The sequence below is a fragment of the Silene latifolia genome, chromosome 8, assembly GCF_048544455.1.
Source record: "Silene latifolia isolate original U9 population chromosome 8, ASM4854445v1, whole genome shotgun sequence".
In the NCBI taxonomy this organism is placed as follows: Eukaryota; Viridiplantae; Streptophyta; class Magnoliopsida; order Caryophyllales; family Caryophyllaceae; genus Silene; species Silene latifolia.
Genome location: NC_133533.1, coordinates 31253352 through 31270338, shown reverse-complemented (window position 1 = coordinate 31270338; position 16987 = coordinate 31253352). Strand labels below are relative to the sequence as shown.

At 36.8% G+C, this 16987-nt stretch overlaps 1 protein-coding gene and 1 non-coding gene across 2 annotated transcripts; both read right to left on the bottom strand.

Annotated features, from left to right (window-relative positions):
• Nucleotides 1-148: 148 nt before the first annotated feature.
• LOC141596689 (uncharacterized) lies at nt 149-3984 on the bottom strand. The gene is made up of 6 exons (XM_074416917.1): nt 3672-3984; nt 2303-2874; nt 1710-1893; nt 1540-1604; nt 1101-1317; nt 149-791 (listed from the first exon to the last, which is right to left on the bottom strand). Exons 1-6 carry the CDS (start codon nt 3792-3794, stop codon nt 435-437), a joined length of 1518 nt encoding a protein of 505 aa, XP_074273018.1. The 5' UTR covers nt 3795-3984; the 3' UTR covers nt 149-434.
• A 12864-nt stretch (nt 3985-16848) lies between these two features.
• LOC141597894 (small nucleolar RNA R71) lies at nt 16849-16955 on the bottom strand. Its single transcript, XR_012523105.1, has one exon. It is a non-coding gene; the product is annotated as a small nucleolar RNA R71 (small nucleolar RNA).
• Between the last annotated feature and the right edge of the window lie 32 nt (nt 16956-16987).

Genomic DNA, 16987 nt, shown 5'->3' with positions numbered 1-16987 from the left:
ACACCATGTTTTTACTTCCTCGAGGGTCATTGCGACCAATATGATAGCATCTAATTTCAAAATAAATCATCATCTAATTGTCAACCTCTGAAGTGATCTAGCTAACCCCTGCAATTTGTACAAAGTGCAGCAAATATAAGAAAAGAAATGAGAAACATTTTTAAGGGGTGTTCTTGAGTTCATTCATCTCAAAGGTTTAAATTCAATGAGCTTTCGATTTCCAACCACCTTTGACCTCTGGAACTAAATTTACAACCATATTTCTACTCACAGGATCAGGAGCAATCTTACCGAAATTTGTTTCATTTTTTGTTTTTTCCGCCTTTTTGTAGCATTTGGCATGTTGAAAAATGTCGAATATTTCAAGATGAATATGTTCATTGCCCTGATAGGGTTTTTGAAATTGTCTACTACAGTTCCATCCTCATATCATCTCAGGAAATTTCGCCTGATCCTCCCTTCATCACCCAATCATCCACCCGCTTTATGATGCTATCTTGTTTATCATAGAAGGCCTTGATAACTTGAGGTGGTTGAGGAGGTGGCAATGTACAAGGGGTTTTCATTGAAGGACCCATCACCATACTTTCTACCCTAAACTGCCTTTGTAGACCTTCTTGAAGACAAGCCATTTTTTCGGAACATGTCTCCTCGGCTCCAGGAGGCACAGTTGGTTTATACCTCAACAGCTTCCCATACTCATTCAGCAAATGAAACATATAGTCATATACATTCTCCATGGCCAGCTGTTGCTGTACAAATTTGCTGCCAGATTTTCCTATTTTTTGTGCCTGCAGGTTTTCGAAAACATTGAAACATAGGCGAAGTGTACTTCACCTTGATACTTTCAACACGACACAACAGTTAGGCAGTTCGTCTTAGGTTAAAATAAGGCTTCTTTCTTTTTCCAGAAAATAGCCATGTTTGACACGCACTCACGTGTGACAGCAGAGTCTCAGCAAAATTGATTTGTACTCCCTCTATACCTCTTTCGCTCGACTTTTAATTATTCTATCATATATATTGCTTTCCGTGTGAATAAAAATAAGATCATAGTCAGGAATACCACATAACAATACTACAAGTAGTGCCAAGAATACCTTTTCTTGATGCTTGTTCCCCCAGTCAACAGCAAACTTGATGGATTTGCAGAGGTGATTAGGATCAGGATTAATGGGCCAGAAATGCTTCATGGGTTGTAAGCTTCTGGTGAAGAACTCGTACCACCGGGGTGTTACCAGAAGGGCCATGGAATCACAGGCTAGGATATACTTCTCACTCACTGACCAGGCTATTCCTTCTATATATATCTTGAACCTGTTGCCAAAATGGTGTTCGTCAAGACTATAAATATATGACATCGACAAGCATAATAACTACATTACCCTAATGCCCCAAATGTTCCCGTCTATAAAGGGATAAGAGAGTCAGATGTACACAGACATTATTTCCAAACCACCCATAGTGAAATTTGGATCGAGGATTGGATAGACACTACTAACTGCTCCTATTGATACAACTTCAATGAACTATACCAACCTGTGGACGCATTGATCAGCCAGATTAGATGACTTAAACCCAATTCTTGTTTCTTTATCCCAATCCTGCAAATTATGAAATTATGAATGTTAAAAAGACAACACACGAGAAACTGATAATCTACAAAATGTGAAGTATTAACCAAGTATAGTTACTAACTTGTTACGTACCTGAGTAGCAACTTGAGCATTCCATTTCTCTGGGGAATTGCAATCAACAAGCTTCATTCTGTCACCCATGAAAGCATTCCCCTTCCAGAACGCGAAAGGTAGCCGATTTATCCATGGAACTTTCTTGTTCCCTTCTGCTAAATCCTTCTTCAATTCATTCCATCCCTTTATGTTTATCTCTGGCCTAGTGAAACACAAATAGTAAATGTTACTTATCAAATCTATTAACACGGTTTGTTCCCTTTAAATACATCAAAAGTACACCAGTTACGCAAAAGGCTTCATTGTCCATGATAGGTAACAGAAAATCATAGGATTTTATCTCCCATCTACTACTTCATTTTGGTGTCAAAGGAGCCACGAGGGCAGTTTTGATAGTGACGGATTGTTATCTCTTGAGTCCTTAACCCTTTAAACTAGCTGACATCTGAGCTGCTATTTCACCACTTTTCACAGAGTTAGAAATGAAGATTGTTCAATTAACCATTTTGTTATGCTCCATCGTATTCCAAAGCCAAAGAACATTGATTATTTGGATACATTAAAATCGAGATGGTTACTTTTACCGTTATAATGAAAAGAAACAGTCTTACCAGCCCCAGAAAGACCAGTCAGGAAACGCTATGTCTAAGGTTCCATCATCTCCGCAATAATGGAACAAAGGAGGAGCTTTCTCTTCTTGTCCTGTATAATTACTCTTCTGAATCACAGGAACATCCCCTGCCTCGAACATGATATCCAAATCTGGCAGTTTCCCTGGATAAAGCCTTAAGAGCTGCAATATACCCCATACAGTAAAGACATCCCTTGTTTGATAAGCATCCCTATACTTCTCCCAGTACACCTTTCCATCAACAACCACGAGTCTGAAAAATGCAAACTGTTTTGCAGATTCCACCATTTCCCTTGTGATCCCTTTCTCCCTCCAAGGCCGAAGATCCTCGTGTATCCATTTGAAATACTCCGGGCATGTACGGGTTGATAGGTTCCTAGGCTCAAACTTGGTTGGATACTCATAAGGGCATGTTTGAGTAACATTAATACCCAAGATGCATTGTAAGGGGAATTCTGTTTTCCTGATGGATGGATGTTTTAGTTGAGTTTGAGGTTCGGATATGGAGCTTGGAAGCGCCCTTTGGATCAATCTTGATGCTTGAAGTGACGGCTGTACAACGGAACGCTCAGAGTTAATGTCAGACAAAACATAACAGCAGCAGCAACAACAACAATAAGATCAACAAAAACAACATTATTCTGTGTCTTCTGTTAACAGCACAGTTAGCACTGGCTAACCGCTAACCTAAATCCCAAAAAATAGTTAAATTATCGATTTCTCCTACCTGAACATCTCTAAACATGAGGCCATAGCAAAGATATTAAACTACAAGAAGAAAATTTGCTACTCCAATATTTCATTTCTAGCTCCGCCCCTGGGACACAAGGTCTTGTCAATTGGTTCATGGCCAAACAATCCACATTAAATCCGCCTCTTATCCAACTCAAGCCTGCATTTGAAAACCTCTACAAGTCTAGGCCAGAGAAGGCAGTGATCTTAAAATTCTTAACACACAAGTTCGAAAATTGCTAAAATTCTACAGAAATATATGGTAAAATTCAACAAACTAGTAAATCACCCTTTCAAATTGTCTTTTCTTTTCTGATCCTACCATTGTTAGCACTTGAACATACTTACTCGTCCCAATCATTTGTTTACCATTTTTTTTTTTTTTGTATTTTAATCAAAATAATAAATAATTGGCACAGAGGAAATAAAACATTAATTAATCGACAACTATAACATCACCCCAGTGCTTCAACAGCGGGTATGAAGGGGTCTGTCGTCCAAATAACCCACGATATAAAAAAATTGTTTGGAACCCATTTTTCTATGACGAAAATAACAGTCTTTAATTCCATTGGAAATGAAAAAAACACGAAAGCATTAACAATAAAGGAACATACAACGTTCATGAGACGGGTTGCGAAAAAGGCGGTGGTAAGAAGGACGGCATAGAAGAGAATAACAGTAGAACCCCTTCGCTTGAAAGGCCATGACAACATTTCCAACAACTGATTATTATGCATTTTGAGCTTAACACATTTAGCATTGTTGAGCCAATTATATTATAATTGATGTTGAAATTTCAAAGTGCCCAATAAAAACAAACTAAAGGACAAATGTTGGTTGTGTTCTTGGAATGAAAAAAAATTGTAGTGCGTGAAAGGTAAGCGTAATTTTCTCTTTAGTATGAGAAATGTGAGATGTACGTCCCACAAAATCTGTATTTTCCTAAATTTGCGCCTTTATTCTCTTCTTCATTGTATGTTTTTCATGTTAGGTCTTTACTTGGTCGACATGGAAAACGGGTCGTTTGGTTTGGTTTAGGTTAGGTTGTCGGAATTACAACTTAAAAAGTAGTGTTTGAAAATACGCAAGGGTTATATGTTTATGTTCATGAATTATGATTACAATTAATAAATTTAATTACAATATTTTTTCCCTAATCACAAATATTTTGTGTCATAATATTTTTAGTAATCAGTTTGGTTACCTCCAATTCCATAGTTTCCAAACATCATTATGAAATTGAAATTCGAAAGTGAATTCCAGTGATCTGCAAACGAGTTTATGAAATTGAATTTGGATTTGAGTTTGTTTAAACATTTGAATTTCTTCAATTAAAATCAAAATAAAATCAATTTAGCGTTTTTAAACATAATCTTACTTATTTTTCTTTATTCTTTATATGTAGTATCTCAACCCAGGATAAACAAATGACCCGTGTCTTGAACATAGGGAATATCAAGTTCACAAATTCTCATTTGAGTTGTGACGAAAAATGTGATTATTTATGATAAAATGTACTCATTATTTGATAAATGAAGTGTAAACATATCACTGGAACAGAAAGAGACATCATTATTTGATAAATACAATATGAATTTGGAAATGATTATTTTTATTATCAAATGATCGTATTTTTTTTGTCATAATTTGTGATCCGTTAAAAAAGAAACTAGCGAAGGTTCACATTATAGACGTTGGTTGAGAATTAAAATGTATGTCGGATCGTACGAGTTTTGGGTCCGTCAATTGAAGGCCTAATGGGATAGGGTCTTTCGGATGTGGTTTCTGATATTTCTACTCACCATTCTCATTTGTGGCTGGATTAATATTAGGGCCCCACTCCACTTTCATCTTAAAGTGGATCCGTATAGACTGGGGTGTTGGACTGTTGGAGAGAGCCTAGGTAACACCGATACGGATACGGACACGGACGCTGACACGACACGGATACGCGATACGGCATCTTATGAAATTTAGGACACGGGACACGTCATTTAAATTTAATAAAATATATATTTTATATTTATTTATGTGCGATTTTATTTTTGAAAAAGTATTTGAATATTAAATTTAAATAAGTGAAGGTAAAACTTGACGTTAATTATAACTCATTTTCATTTCCAAAACCAAAAATTAACTTATAATCAAGTATTTCGACATCTCATTACTAGTCTAAAGAACATCATTTACCGCTAATTCAACTTATTTCCCCACCAAATTCAACCATATAACAATTCACGCCATTTACCTTAAATTCAACTTGATTCCGTTTGAAGGTATGTCCAAATACCATGGACACGGCTCAAAATACCATGGACACATGTCGGACACGTGCCCAAATAAAAGATGAAAGTTAGACACGGCTTTACAAGTGTCCGACACGTTTTGACGTGTGTCCGACGAGTGTCGTGTCCGACACGGGAACGCCGATTAGGAGGAGTGTCCGATCAACCTAGTAAAATAAGACAATTTTACACCATGAAAGAATGAAATAGTCCATTTTTATAACATAACTATCCGTTTATTGCTAACAAATGAGTTGTTTTTGCACAATAAATCGTCTCACAATATAAGACCGTCTTACGCCATAATTACTGTAAAAAATTGAAAGTTAGAGAGATTGTCTAAAAATTCTGACTGATATGTACTAGTAGTGTATAATATGTAATGTGTACTGTATAATATGTGAAATACGGAGTAAATAAATAACAAAAAAAAAGCAAAGAATTTAGGAAAATGGGAAGATAGATGTATTAGTACAGTAGTGGACATAACAAGAAAAAGAAAGTACACCACATGTATCTTATAATTGACCGTTTATAAGGGATTGGACTTAAAATTTTGGGACCTATTTTACCTTGGGCCCCTGTGCAGAGAGCTGAAATGCTCAGGTCCTTGGCCGCCCCTAATTAACGGCGCAATTATGAGAGGCAGAAATCTTGCTTGAAGTACCGATAAAGATTGATGATTTAGGGAGATGATTTAGGGAGAGTTAAATGAGAGAATAAGAGGATGAGAGGAGCGGGAGTGAGTCTAGACAGGATTACAATAAGAGAATAGGATTATTTGAGTTACATTAATATTAATGAAATTAATGAAATGAGAGGATAGTAAGGCGGTCAGGCGGCGGTATGAGAAGAGTGACGTGACTCATATTTGAGCATATTTAGTCCCCGAATTAACCTCGTTCCTATGCTTTATAGTGCATAATTAGGCCATTTACTATCTTTAGTTTCCCATTTTGCATATTCTTTGAGGTTTTGTCTCCTTGGTAGGAAAGGAGCGCTAACCTTGCATTTACATGGCGAAATGGAGCTAAATTAATCGCATCTAATGACCAAGCATCAAAGAGAAGACATCACTAGAAGGCCTATGTAGATAATAAAGTAAAATGGGCAATGACGAAAGGATCCTTGCATCCCTAGAATGATCCTCGCGGATTATGAAGGAAGAAAAGAAGAGAAGCAGTCTGCCGTGGGATCCGAGCGGATCACAGACGATCCGAGCATCTCCAACCACCACCATCCGAGCGTCCCGCAGCCAAGACGCTCGTCTTGTAGCAAGAGGATCCGAGCCTCTTCCAGACTAATCCGCTCGGATCACAGCCCAGAGAGCCCGTGCCACTTCCCAAGACGCACGGATCATAGCGAGAATAGCAAAACGGAAATGCTCATTTCCTTCGAGAGGAGCATTTCCTCAACTTTTCTTAAGGACTTAATGTGGGAAATAATCTGTATACTTCCCTTTAACATGAAGGATTATAACGATATAATAAAGATGATCTATGGTCATAAAATAAAATACATAAGCATAAGTAAAAAGATTTAGAATTAACCTCGGGTCCTTGCAAAATTGGCCTAAGAACAATATCAAAATTGATATTCGCCTATTAGTTGCACCCAAGACGATCTAAGATATACCCTTTGATTATGCTAGAAATCAATCTAAAATTTTCTGTAAAATTTTATTGTCTTTGTGTTTTTTTGTGATGAGAAAGAGGAGGCTCGGTCAGAAAAAGAATTAGGGTAGAAGTAATTCTCCACCTTTCTTTTATATAGACCGAAATCCGAAATCAATTCGGAAAGATTTATATCTCCTAATTTCGGCTAACATTGACCGAAATAAGGAATATAATTTCCTTATTTTTGGTCTTTCCAAAAATATATAAAGTGTGTTAAATTGTCATCTAGTGAGGATCGAACCCATGACCTTTTGGCTTGTGTACCCTCACTATTACCACTATGACACATTCAACTTGTTGATATTAAATACAACTAATTATATTTAACTACGAATTAACAGATTAATTCGTCCAAACTAACTTTATATATATTTAATTAAATATAACTTATTATATTTAATTTACGAATTGACAGTTAATTCGTCTCAACTTAATATTATTTAATTTTCATTAAATAATTATCTCATCAACACATTGACTAACATTTTAGTCATTTTGGGCATCAATGTAATTATATTTCTATAACCACATTTCTCAAACACGTCCTATAGGTGTGACCTTTAGGGACCAGTTGATCACCGCCATCTGTATGATAATAACGTCAAACTTTCTAGCAAGCCAACCGTTATTAGGTAAACGTTAATCAACTGATTAAATATACGAAGTATACCCTTGTGAACCTGTAAGAGATTTACAAATGTTATCACACTAATTTGTGGAGGACACTAGCTCCAACAAACTCCCACTTGTTCTCACAAGTGTATGTGCGATAACCGATTCTCATATCCTTTAAAATTTCTCCCACTCAATGTAAAACAATTTGCAAATCCGAATTCACAAAGGTCGTATTTTACAAGCGATCTGCATCAAGAGTGGTTTTCCCGACTAGAGAGTAACTTAACCGATAAACGAATCAACATTCGAGCATGGCCATGCATTTCGATTACAACTCCTCGAGTGGCCCCGAGAAATAACTATACCGATAAGGGATGGATATTTTCCTCAACTCGAATCCTGAGGCGTAAGCACGTATGAAATGACCCGAAAAAAATCTACTTAGCCCGATTCACGGTGAGACCGTGAGAAAGAAACCAAAGTCACCCAAAGACTGCCTTAATCTCAAGAGACAGTTGATAGTCAAAAGAATCGACTCTAGGTACACAATGGATGTCCTATCCACGACCTGGCACCGAATGTTATAAAACATTTAGGACTCCATTACGTTGTCACAAATAAAAATTGTCCTACGAGGTATCGTCATAATCTCGCATCTGTGATCGATCAGTCAACCGTTTGACTTATGGCTCGTTGAACCCACCATCAATCGACTGCACAATATAATAGCCGGAGTTATCAGCTCACATTGGCGATTACGGACCTAAACAAATATAATGTAATTCAGTTCACTTTGTGGCGTTCAATGTTGTCAGTACAATCCACATGAAAAACATAATATTATATATAAAACGATGAAGTTATAGTACATGAAAAAGATAACGTATCGAATTCATAATCAACAACTATAACTCAGGTACACGTTTAATTCCCATGGAAATAACGTGCCTTACATGCTTATCATATTTCAATAGCTCAGTAGTAGAATCTGCTACAACTTCCTGTTTGGAACTATTCCAGTTGACCGCCGCACCATTAAGAGTGAAGACGAATCCGGACTGAGATTATGAATCATCTCGATCCGTTTGGAAGCTAGCATCTGCGTAACCGGTTGCGCATAGCTTAGTATCGCCTCCATAAGTCAATGCCCAATCCTTGGTCCTCCGTAGGTACTTGAGGATATTTTTTACTGTTATCCAGTGTGTTTCACCTGGAGTCTTTTGGTACCGACTCGTCATACTCAATGCATATGCCACGTCTGGACGTGTGCATATCATGGCATACATGATCGATCCTATTGCAGAAGCATAAGGAACACGACTCATGCGCTCAATACCTTCAGGCGTCGTGGGTGACTGAGACTTGCTCAACTACATCCCAGTCGTCATAGGAAGGTTCCCCTTCTTGGAGTTGGTCATGCGGAACCTCTCAAGAACCTTATCTAGATACGATTCCTGACTAAGTGATAACGTCCGTCGTGATCTATCTCGGTAGATACGGATTCCCAAAATGCGCCGTGCCTCACCCAGATCTTTCATCTGGAAATGGTTCTTCAACCATTCTTTAACCGAAGATAGGAGAGGAATGTCATTCCCAATCAAGAGTATGTCATCGACATACAGTATCAAGAATACAATCTTGCTCCCACTCGACTTGATATATAAGCATGGTTCTTCGATTGATCGAGTGAAACCATACTTTTTTATCACTTGGTCGAAACGATGATTCCAACTCCGAGAAGCTTGCTTAAGTCCATAAATGGAACGCTTAAGCTTGCATACTTTCTTAGGATGTTTAGGATTTATGAAACCTTCGGGTTGCACCATGTACAACTCTTCCTCCAAATAACCGTTTAAGAAGGCGGTTTTTACATCCATTTGCCAAATCTAATAATCATGAAATGCGGCAATCGCTAAGATTATCCGAATGTAACGTAGCATGACTACAGGTGCAAAAATCTCATCATAATGCAATCCTTGCACTTGAGTGAAACCTTTTGCCACAAGTCGTGCCTTATAGATATCTGGTTGCGCGTCTACAGAACGCTTTATTTTGTAAAGCCATTTGCACTGTAGAGGTTTTACCTTATTAGGTAAATCAACTAGATCCCATACGTTATTCTCATACATGGAGTCCATTTCGGATTGCATGGCTTCGAGCCATAGCTTTGAGTCAGAACAGGCCATAGCACCTTTATAGGTTGCAGGTTCATTACTTTCTAGAAGTAAAACGTCATTCTCCTCGACCATACCAATGTATCTGTCCGGAGGATGAGAGACTCTACCCGACCTCCTAGGTTCCTCAGGAATATTAACCGTATCATCAGTTGGAGGTACAACTTCCTCCATCTGTTCCTCGGTCGTTGGTTCTGGAATCTCCGACAGCTCGAAGGTTCTATTACTCGTCTTGTTTTCGAGAAATTCTTTCTCTAAGAACGTCGCACTAGCCGCAACAAAAACTCGATGTTCGGTAGGCGAATAGAAGTAATGACCAAATGTTCCTTTTGGATAACCTATAAAGTATGTCTTGACCGATCGCGGGCCGAGCTTATCCTCGTGTCTCCACTTGACATAAGCCTCGCAGCCCCAAACCCGAATAAAGGACAAGTTAGGTACCGTTTCCTTCCACATTTCATATGGAGTCTTGTCGACAGCTTTAGACGGACTTCGGTTAAGTATAAGAGCGGCTGACAAAAGAGCATAACCCCATAATGATTCAGGCACTACTGTGTGACTCATCATGGATCGAACCATATCAAGTAAGGTTCGATTTCTCCGTTCGGATACACCATTTAATTGAGGTGTTCCAGGTGGAGTTAACTGTAGAGCGATTCCACAGTCTTTCAGGTGTTGATCAAACTCATTTGAAAGATATTCGCCACCCCGATCTGAACGGAGTGCTTAATCTTTCTACCCAGTTGGTTCTATACCCTGTTCTGGTATTCCTTGAATTTCTCAAATGACTCACTTTTATGCTTCATTAAGTAGACATATCCGTATCTACTCAAATTGTCCGTGAAAGTGATAAAATATCTATAGCCATCTCTAGCGGTAATTGACATAGGTCCACATACGTCCGTATATATGAGTCCTAATAGGTCACTAGCGCGCATTCCAACACCTTTGAAGGAAATTCGAGTCATCTTGCCAATGAGACATGATTCACACGTGCCATATGCAGAAAATCCGAATGAGGGAATAGTCCCATTATCGACGAGTTTCTTTACGCGTTTCTCAATTATGTGTCCCATTCGACAATGCCATAGATAGGTTTGATCTTTGTCACCAACCTTTAATTTCTTATTATTCATGTGTAATACTTCCGTGGTTTGATCTAAGATATAAATTCCATTCATGGAAACTGCTTTGCCATAAATCATTTCATTAAAAGAGAAAATACAACTATTATCCTTTATTGAAAATGTAAAACCGTCTTTAGCAAGTACGGAAACAGAAATAATGTTCTTAGACAAATTGGGTACATAGTAACATTTATTTAAAAATAACTCAAAACCACTAGGGAGTTGGATTACATATGTTCCCTTCGAGGCGCAGACTACTCGTGCTCCATTCCCGACTCGCAAGTCCACATCACCTTTTTCGAGAGGTATGATGTTCTTTAGACCTGTAAATGATTACACGATGAGAACCACAACCAGTATCTAGTACCCAAGTTCCGAAACTTGCATGGTTAATCTCAATCATATGAATATAAGATGACATACCAACAGGAACGACGCGGCCTGCCTTGATGTCCTCACGGTAGACGGGACAGTTCCTCCTCCAATGTCCAGTCTTGTGACAATGATGGCACTCTATGTCACCGCCCTTGCTCTTTGTCTTGCCCTGTGAGCCACTAGTCTCACCGAGCGCACTCTTACCGTTTTCTGGCTTCTTAAACTTTGGCTTACCTACAGCTAGGTCGCCATGAGCCTTGCCCTTACCTTTACTCTTGTTGTGAATCGTGAGAACATCCTGCTTCATGCTCCCACTCAATTTCATATCCTTCTCGGTCTGTACGAGAAGGGAGTGTAGCTCATGAGGACTCCTTTTCAAGTCATTCATGTAGTAGTTCGCCTTGAAAAGGGCAAAACCATCGTGAAGAGAATGAAGCATTCGGTCAATGACAATGCTCTCACTGATTCTACAATTCAGTGACTCCAGTTTCTCGACATTCTCAATCATGTGAAGAATGTGTGGGCTAACCGGTTGGCCCTTCTGGAGTTTCGCATCAAAGAAGCGACAGGTATGCTCATATGTAACGATTCTCGGTGCCTTTGAGAATTCGTTAGTGAGCGTGGTGAAAATCTTGTTTGCACCTTGGGCAATGAAGCGTCTCTGCAAATTGGTTTCCATTGCAAAGATGAGTACGTTCTTTATCGCACCCGCTTCCATAACGAAGTCACTATAAGCAAATGACTCGTCGGCTCCTCGCAATTGGGCCTGGTTGACCGGTATTGGCTCGATTAAATACCCGAGCTTACCGTCAAGAATGGCAAGATTCCGTAGTGCCGCCTCCCGATCCATAAAATTGGACCCATCATTCTTCAGTCGAGTGGACTGATTCATTTGGTCCATAAACATTTTTAGCCAGGACGAACGATCTATTGTGGCACTAGGCATTGGGATTGCGTTATTTCCAGCCATTTTTTGTAACAGTATTATTGATAATAAGCGTGTTCTACACTGCGAAAGAAGAATAAAATAATTAGCATGCATCGTTTTTATTTTAAGTCTAATGAACTAATGTCATAACGCGAAGACTCAAAAAACATTTATACAATTGACCTCCCTCAAGAATTATATAAATGACCCCAAGACTCAATTCTCTGTAAATTGATAAGCTAACCTTTTAGCTAATTCTACCGTTAGAATTCTTGGTCGATAAATTTCTGTAAATACTATCTTTAGTCCGTCATAATCACGAGAAACTCTTCGGACTACAATGTTGAGGTAAACTAAGTCAACACAACTACTTACCCAACGTAGAAGGGGTCATATTAGGCCTACCAACGAAGAAGGGATTCATAGATGTTTGCCCTTATAAAGACTAATCTCAATTTTCGTTTTAGAGGAAGATCCCATCAACTTTTTAATTTATTTTAGGTGAACTATAATCTAGCATGCGAGAATGATTTAAACTAAGGTGATGGCTTAAAGACTGTGACATCTGCATGTCCATGAAAACTAACATACAACCTATATGAGTCAATTTTCATGCATTTTAGTAGTAGGTGGTTTGGTTTTAGGCGGAATATGATGCAATTACTAGCATGTGAATGAAAAGCAATAAAATGAAAAACGTAAAAAAAAAAAAAAAAAAAAAGTCCTAGTGTGGCCTATCCTATCAAAATGAACAATAAATACAAGTTTGGAATCCATCCTTGGACCCGAGAAGCTTGTCTTGATGTTCCATCTTGATCCATGTAGCGGGAGTGAGCTTGAATCTTCATCTTTAGTCTTCTTTGAAATTACAATAATTAAAATTACATAATTGACCTATTAATTACATTCTAATTTCAAAACCCAAAACTAAAATAAAGGAGATTCGAGATCTCATAATTACATAAAAATTATGTTTCCTTCATTACGAAAACATAATTGACTAAGGCCACACTAAGTATTACAAATTACAACCGATTGCAAAATTAAATACGTAAATAAAATTCATTCATTCGATTCATTCAACATTATTAAAAGCATCAACTAAAATTAAATTAAACATACATAATACAATAAATAAATTATGTTGATTAATTTATCCAAACCACCTATTTAAATTAAATTAAGTGATAATTCCGCAATTTAATCACATTATTTTCAAACTTAATCCATATTATACTTGTAATATGAATTCTATCCGTCAAAAATTTTAAACTGCTTTAAAATAACTCAGTATCATTAAATTGTGAACCGATTCACAATAACTAATTGGCCAAAATAAAGAAAAATAAAATCCAATTCTCTAAATTTATCTCGGCCCAAAAAAAAAAAAACGAAAAGTCCCCTTATTTTATTAATTGACACGGCTGAAAAAAAATTAAAAAACAAATCCTTTCCTATTCTAATTAGGTAAATAGGAAAAACAAGGGAAGAAAAAAAACTTTCCAAAATTTTTTTTTTATTGCTGTACGTGAACAGTACAGAAACGATTTTTTTTTTTTTTTTTTTTTATAGCTGTACGTGAACAGTACAGAAACGAAATTTTTTTTTTTTATTGTCATGTACGTGAACAAAGATGCGAAACGAATTTTTTTTTTTTTTTTATTGCTGTACGTGAACAGTACAGAAACGGAGAAAAAAAAATCACGGTTTAAAAAAACAGGAACCCTAATTTTTTCGAAAATCAGGTTATGTTTACATACAATTTTTATGAAAATCATCAAGATTAAAATCGTAGCCAAATGCTCTGATACCACTTGTGGGAAATAATCTGTATACTTCCCTTTAACATGAAGGATTATAACGATATAATAAAGATGATCTATGGTCATAAAATAAAATACATAAGCATAAGTAAAAAGATTTAGAATTAACCTCGGGTCCTTGCAAAATTGGCCTAAGAACAATATCAAAATTGATATTCGCCTATTAGTTGCACCCAAGACGATCTAAGATATACCCTTTGATTATGCTAGAAATCAATCTAAAATTTTCTGTAAAATTTTATTGTCTTTGTGTTTTTTTGTGATGAGAAAGAGGAGGCTCGGTCAGAAAAAGAATTAGGGTAGAAGTAATTCTCCACCTTTCTTTTATATAGACCGAAATCCGAAATCAATTCGGAAAGATTTATATCTCCTAATTTTGGCTAACATTGACCGAAATAAGGAATATAATTTCCTTATTTTTGGTCTTTCCAAAAATATATAAAGTGTGTTAAATTGTCATCTAGTGAGGATCGAACCCATGACCTCTTGGCTTGTGTACCCTCACTATTACCACTATGACACATTCAACTTGTTGATATTAAATACAATCGATTATATTTAACTACGAATTAATGTTTAATTCGTCCAAACTAACCTTATATATATTTAATTAAATATAACTTATTATATTTAATTTACGAATTGACAGTTAATTCGTCTCAACTTAATATTATTTAATTTTCATTAAATAATTATCTCATCAACACATTGACTAACATTTTAATCATTTTGGGCATCAATGTAATTATATTTCTATAACCACATTTCTCAAACACGTCCTATAGGTGTGACCTTTAGGGACCAGTTGATCACCACCATCTGTATGATAATAACGTCAAACTTTCTAGCAAGCCAACCGTTATTAGGTAAACGTTAATCAACTGATTAAATATACGAAGTATACCCTTGTGAACCTGTAAGAGATTTACAAATGTTATCACACTAATTTGTGGAGGACACTAGCTCCAACACTTAATAGTCATTTAAGCCCCTAGTAACCTTAATCCTTGTACCTAATCTTTAGTATAAATACCCCATTGTACTACTTAGATTAGCATGCTCTCTTAATACTTTCTTAATCAAGTTCTAATCATTCCTTAATCTTGTAATCAGCTTTTAATCTAGTCTTAATACAAATCTCAATGCTTAATCTTTCCTTAATTTCTCTATTATTCTTCATTTATTTTGGGTAATTAGAAGATTATTTGGGTTTATTTGGAGAATTAACAACCTTCCATCAATCATCAAGTACTTCTATTATTCTTTGCTCTATTATTTGGAATCATCTTCATAGGTATAATTCTCTCTTAACCTTGTTTGATTATTGTTAATCATTTTCATTTATTCATCATGTTTTGCCTTGCTAGTATGATTGACAACCTTGTTAGCATGTTAAACTTGATAATGAGTGAGTAGTTTCCTTAACTAGGGTTAATGGGGAATTATAGGAAACCAACATGGGGATTGATTCATGCTTAATCTAATATGTTTTCATAATTAATTTGCTTGCTTGTTGTGATTTCAACTTATGCACATGTTATGTTTGATGAAATACGAGCCTATGAATCCTTGCATTTTTTACCCATCACTTATCTTTTCAATGAGACTTGTAAGCTTATACACCAACTCGAGTCTCATTAGACCATGCATATAGTTGAATAGGAAGGACTAAGTCGACTTGTAGATGTTGTACAATCTAATCGATTCGGCTCCGGGACCCAAACCTTCTTAGGGATTGTAAGCTTATACACCAACTCGATCCCATCACAACAATAATTGCTTGCTTATAATTTGAGAATATGTTTGTATGATCAACTCCTATGAATCCCCTATGAACCCATGACACCCTAGTGCTTTTAATCAATTGTTTACATCTCATTTTAATCACATTGTTTGTTTTTATTACCTTGCTTTTATATTGTTGATTAGTTTAGTTGATCTCCTATCTCAACCCAAATTGCGACACCCTAAGACACAACCATTTGCAATTGAAAATCCTATATCAATACTCGTCCCTTGGGATCCGACCTTTACTTGCCTCTTTGCTAAGAGTAGTTTGTGAAGTTATAAATATTATTTTGGTTACGTAGCTTTTGACGACGAGTTATAACCGATACCAAAAAATGGCGCCGTTGCCGGGGACGGTGTTAACTTGATTTGATTTTCATTAATTGTTTTTAGTTGTGTCTTTCTTTACCTTGGGGAAGTCAATCTCCTAAAGGTTGTTCTAATTGTTTTCGAGTTGTTTCATATTTTGCATGTCTAGGAGATCACAAGGTAACTTGTTACCCATTGATCTTGAAATTGAAAGAACTTTGACCAACAATATAAGACTTGCTAGAGGTACTTTGAGAGGTATTGGAGAAATTGTGGACATTCAACCAAATAACATTGAGTTTATCAACCCTTTTGCAAGAGAAGGAGAGGATAACCCAATACAAAACCCACCACAAAATCAATCCACAATGCCTAAATTCTCTTCACATTCCGTACCAACCGAGGAGAACCTACCAAATGGTACTCTTACGCCACAACATTTAACCAGTAATTTCATTGCCAAATCCGCATTCATACAACTAGTTGAGAGAAGTCAATTTGGGGGGGATGCCTAGTGAAGACCCTCATTCTCATATGGAGACTTTTTGTGACTATTGTGATTCATGGAAGAAATTGGCACTTGCTTTCTACAAGAAATTCTATCCTAGACAAGGCTACTCTTGGTATTGATTCATGGAAGAAATTGGCACTTGCTTTCTACAAGAAATTCTATCCTCCGGAGAAGACTAACATGTTGAGAGCCTAAATCACCGGGTTCAAACAAAGGGATGAAGAATCTTTGTATGAAGCATGGGAGAGATTCAAGGACACTTGTCGATCTGGTCCACACCATGGACTTAGCGAGTGGTTCCTTGTGCAACAATTTTGGA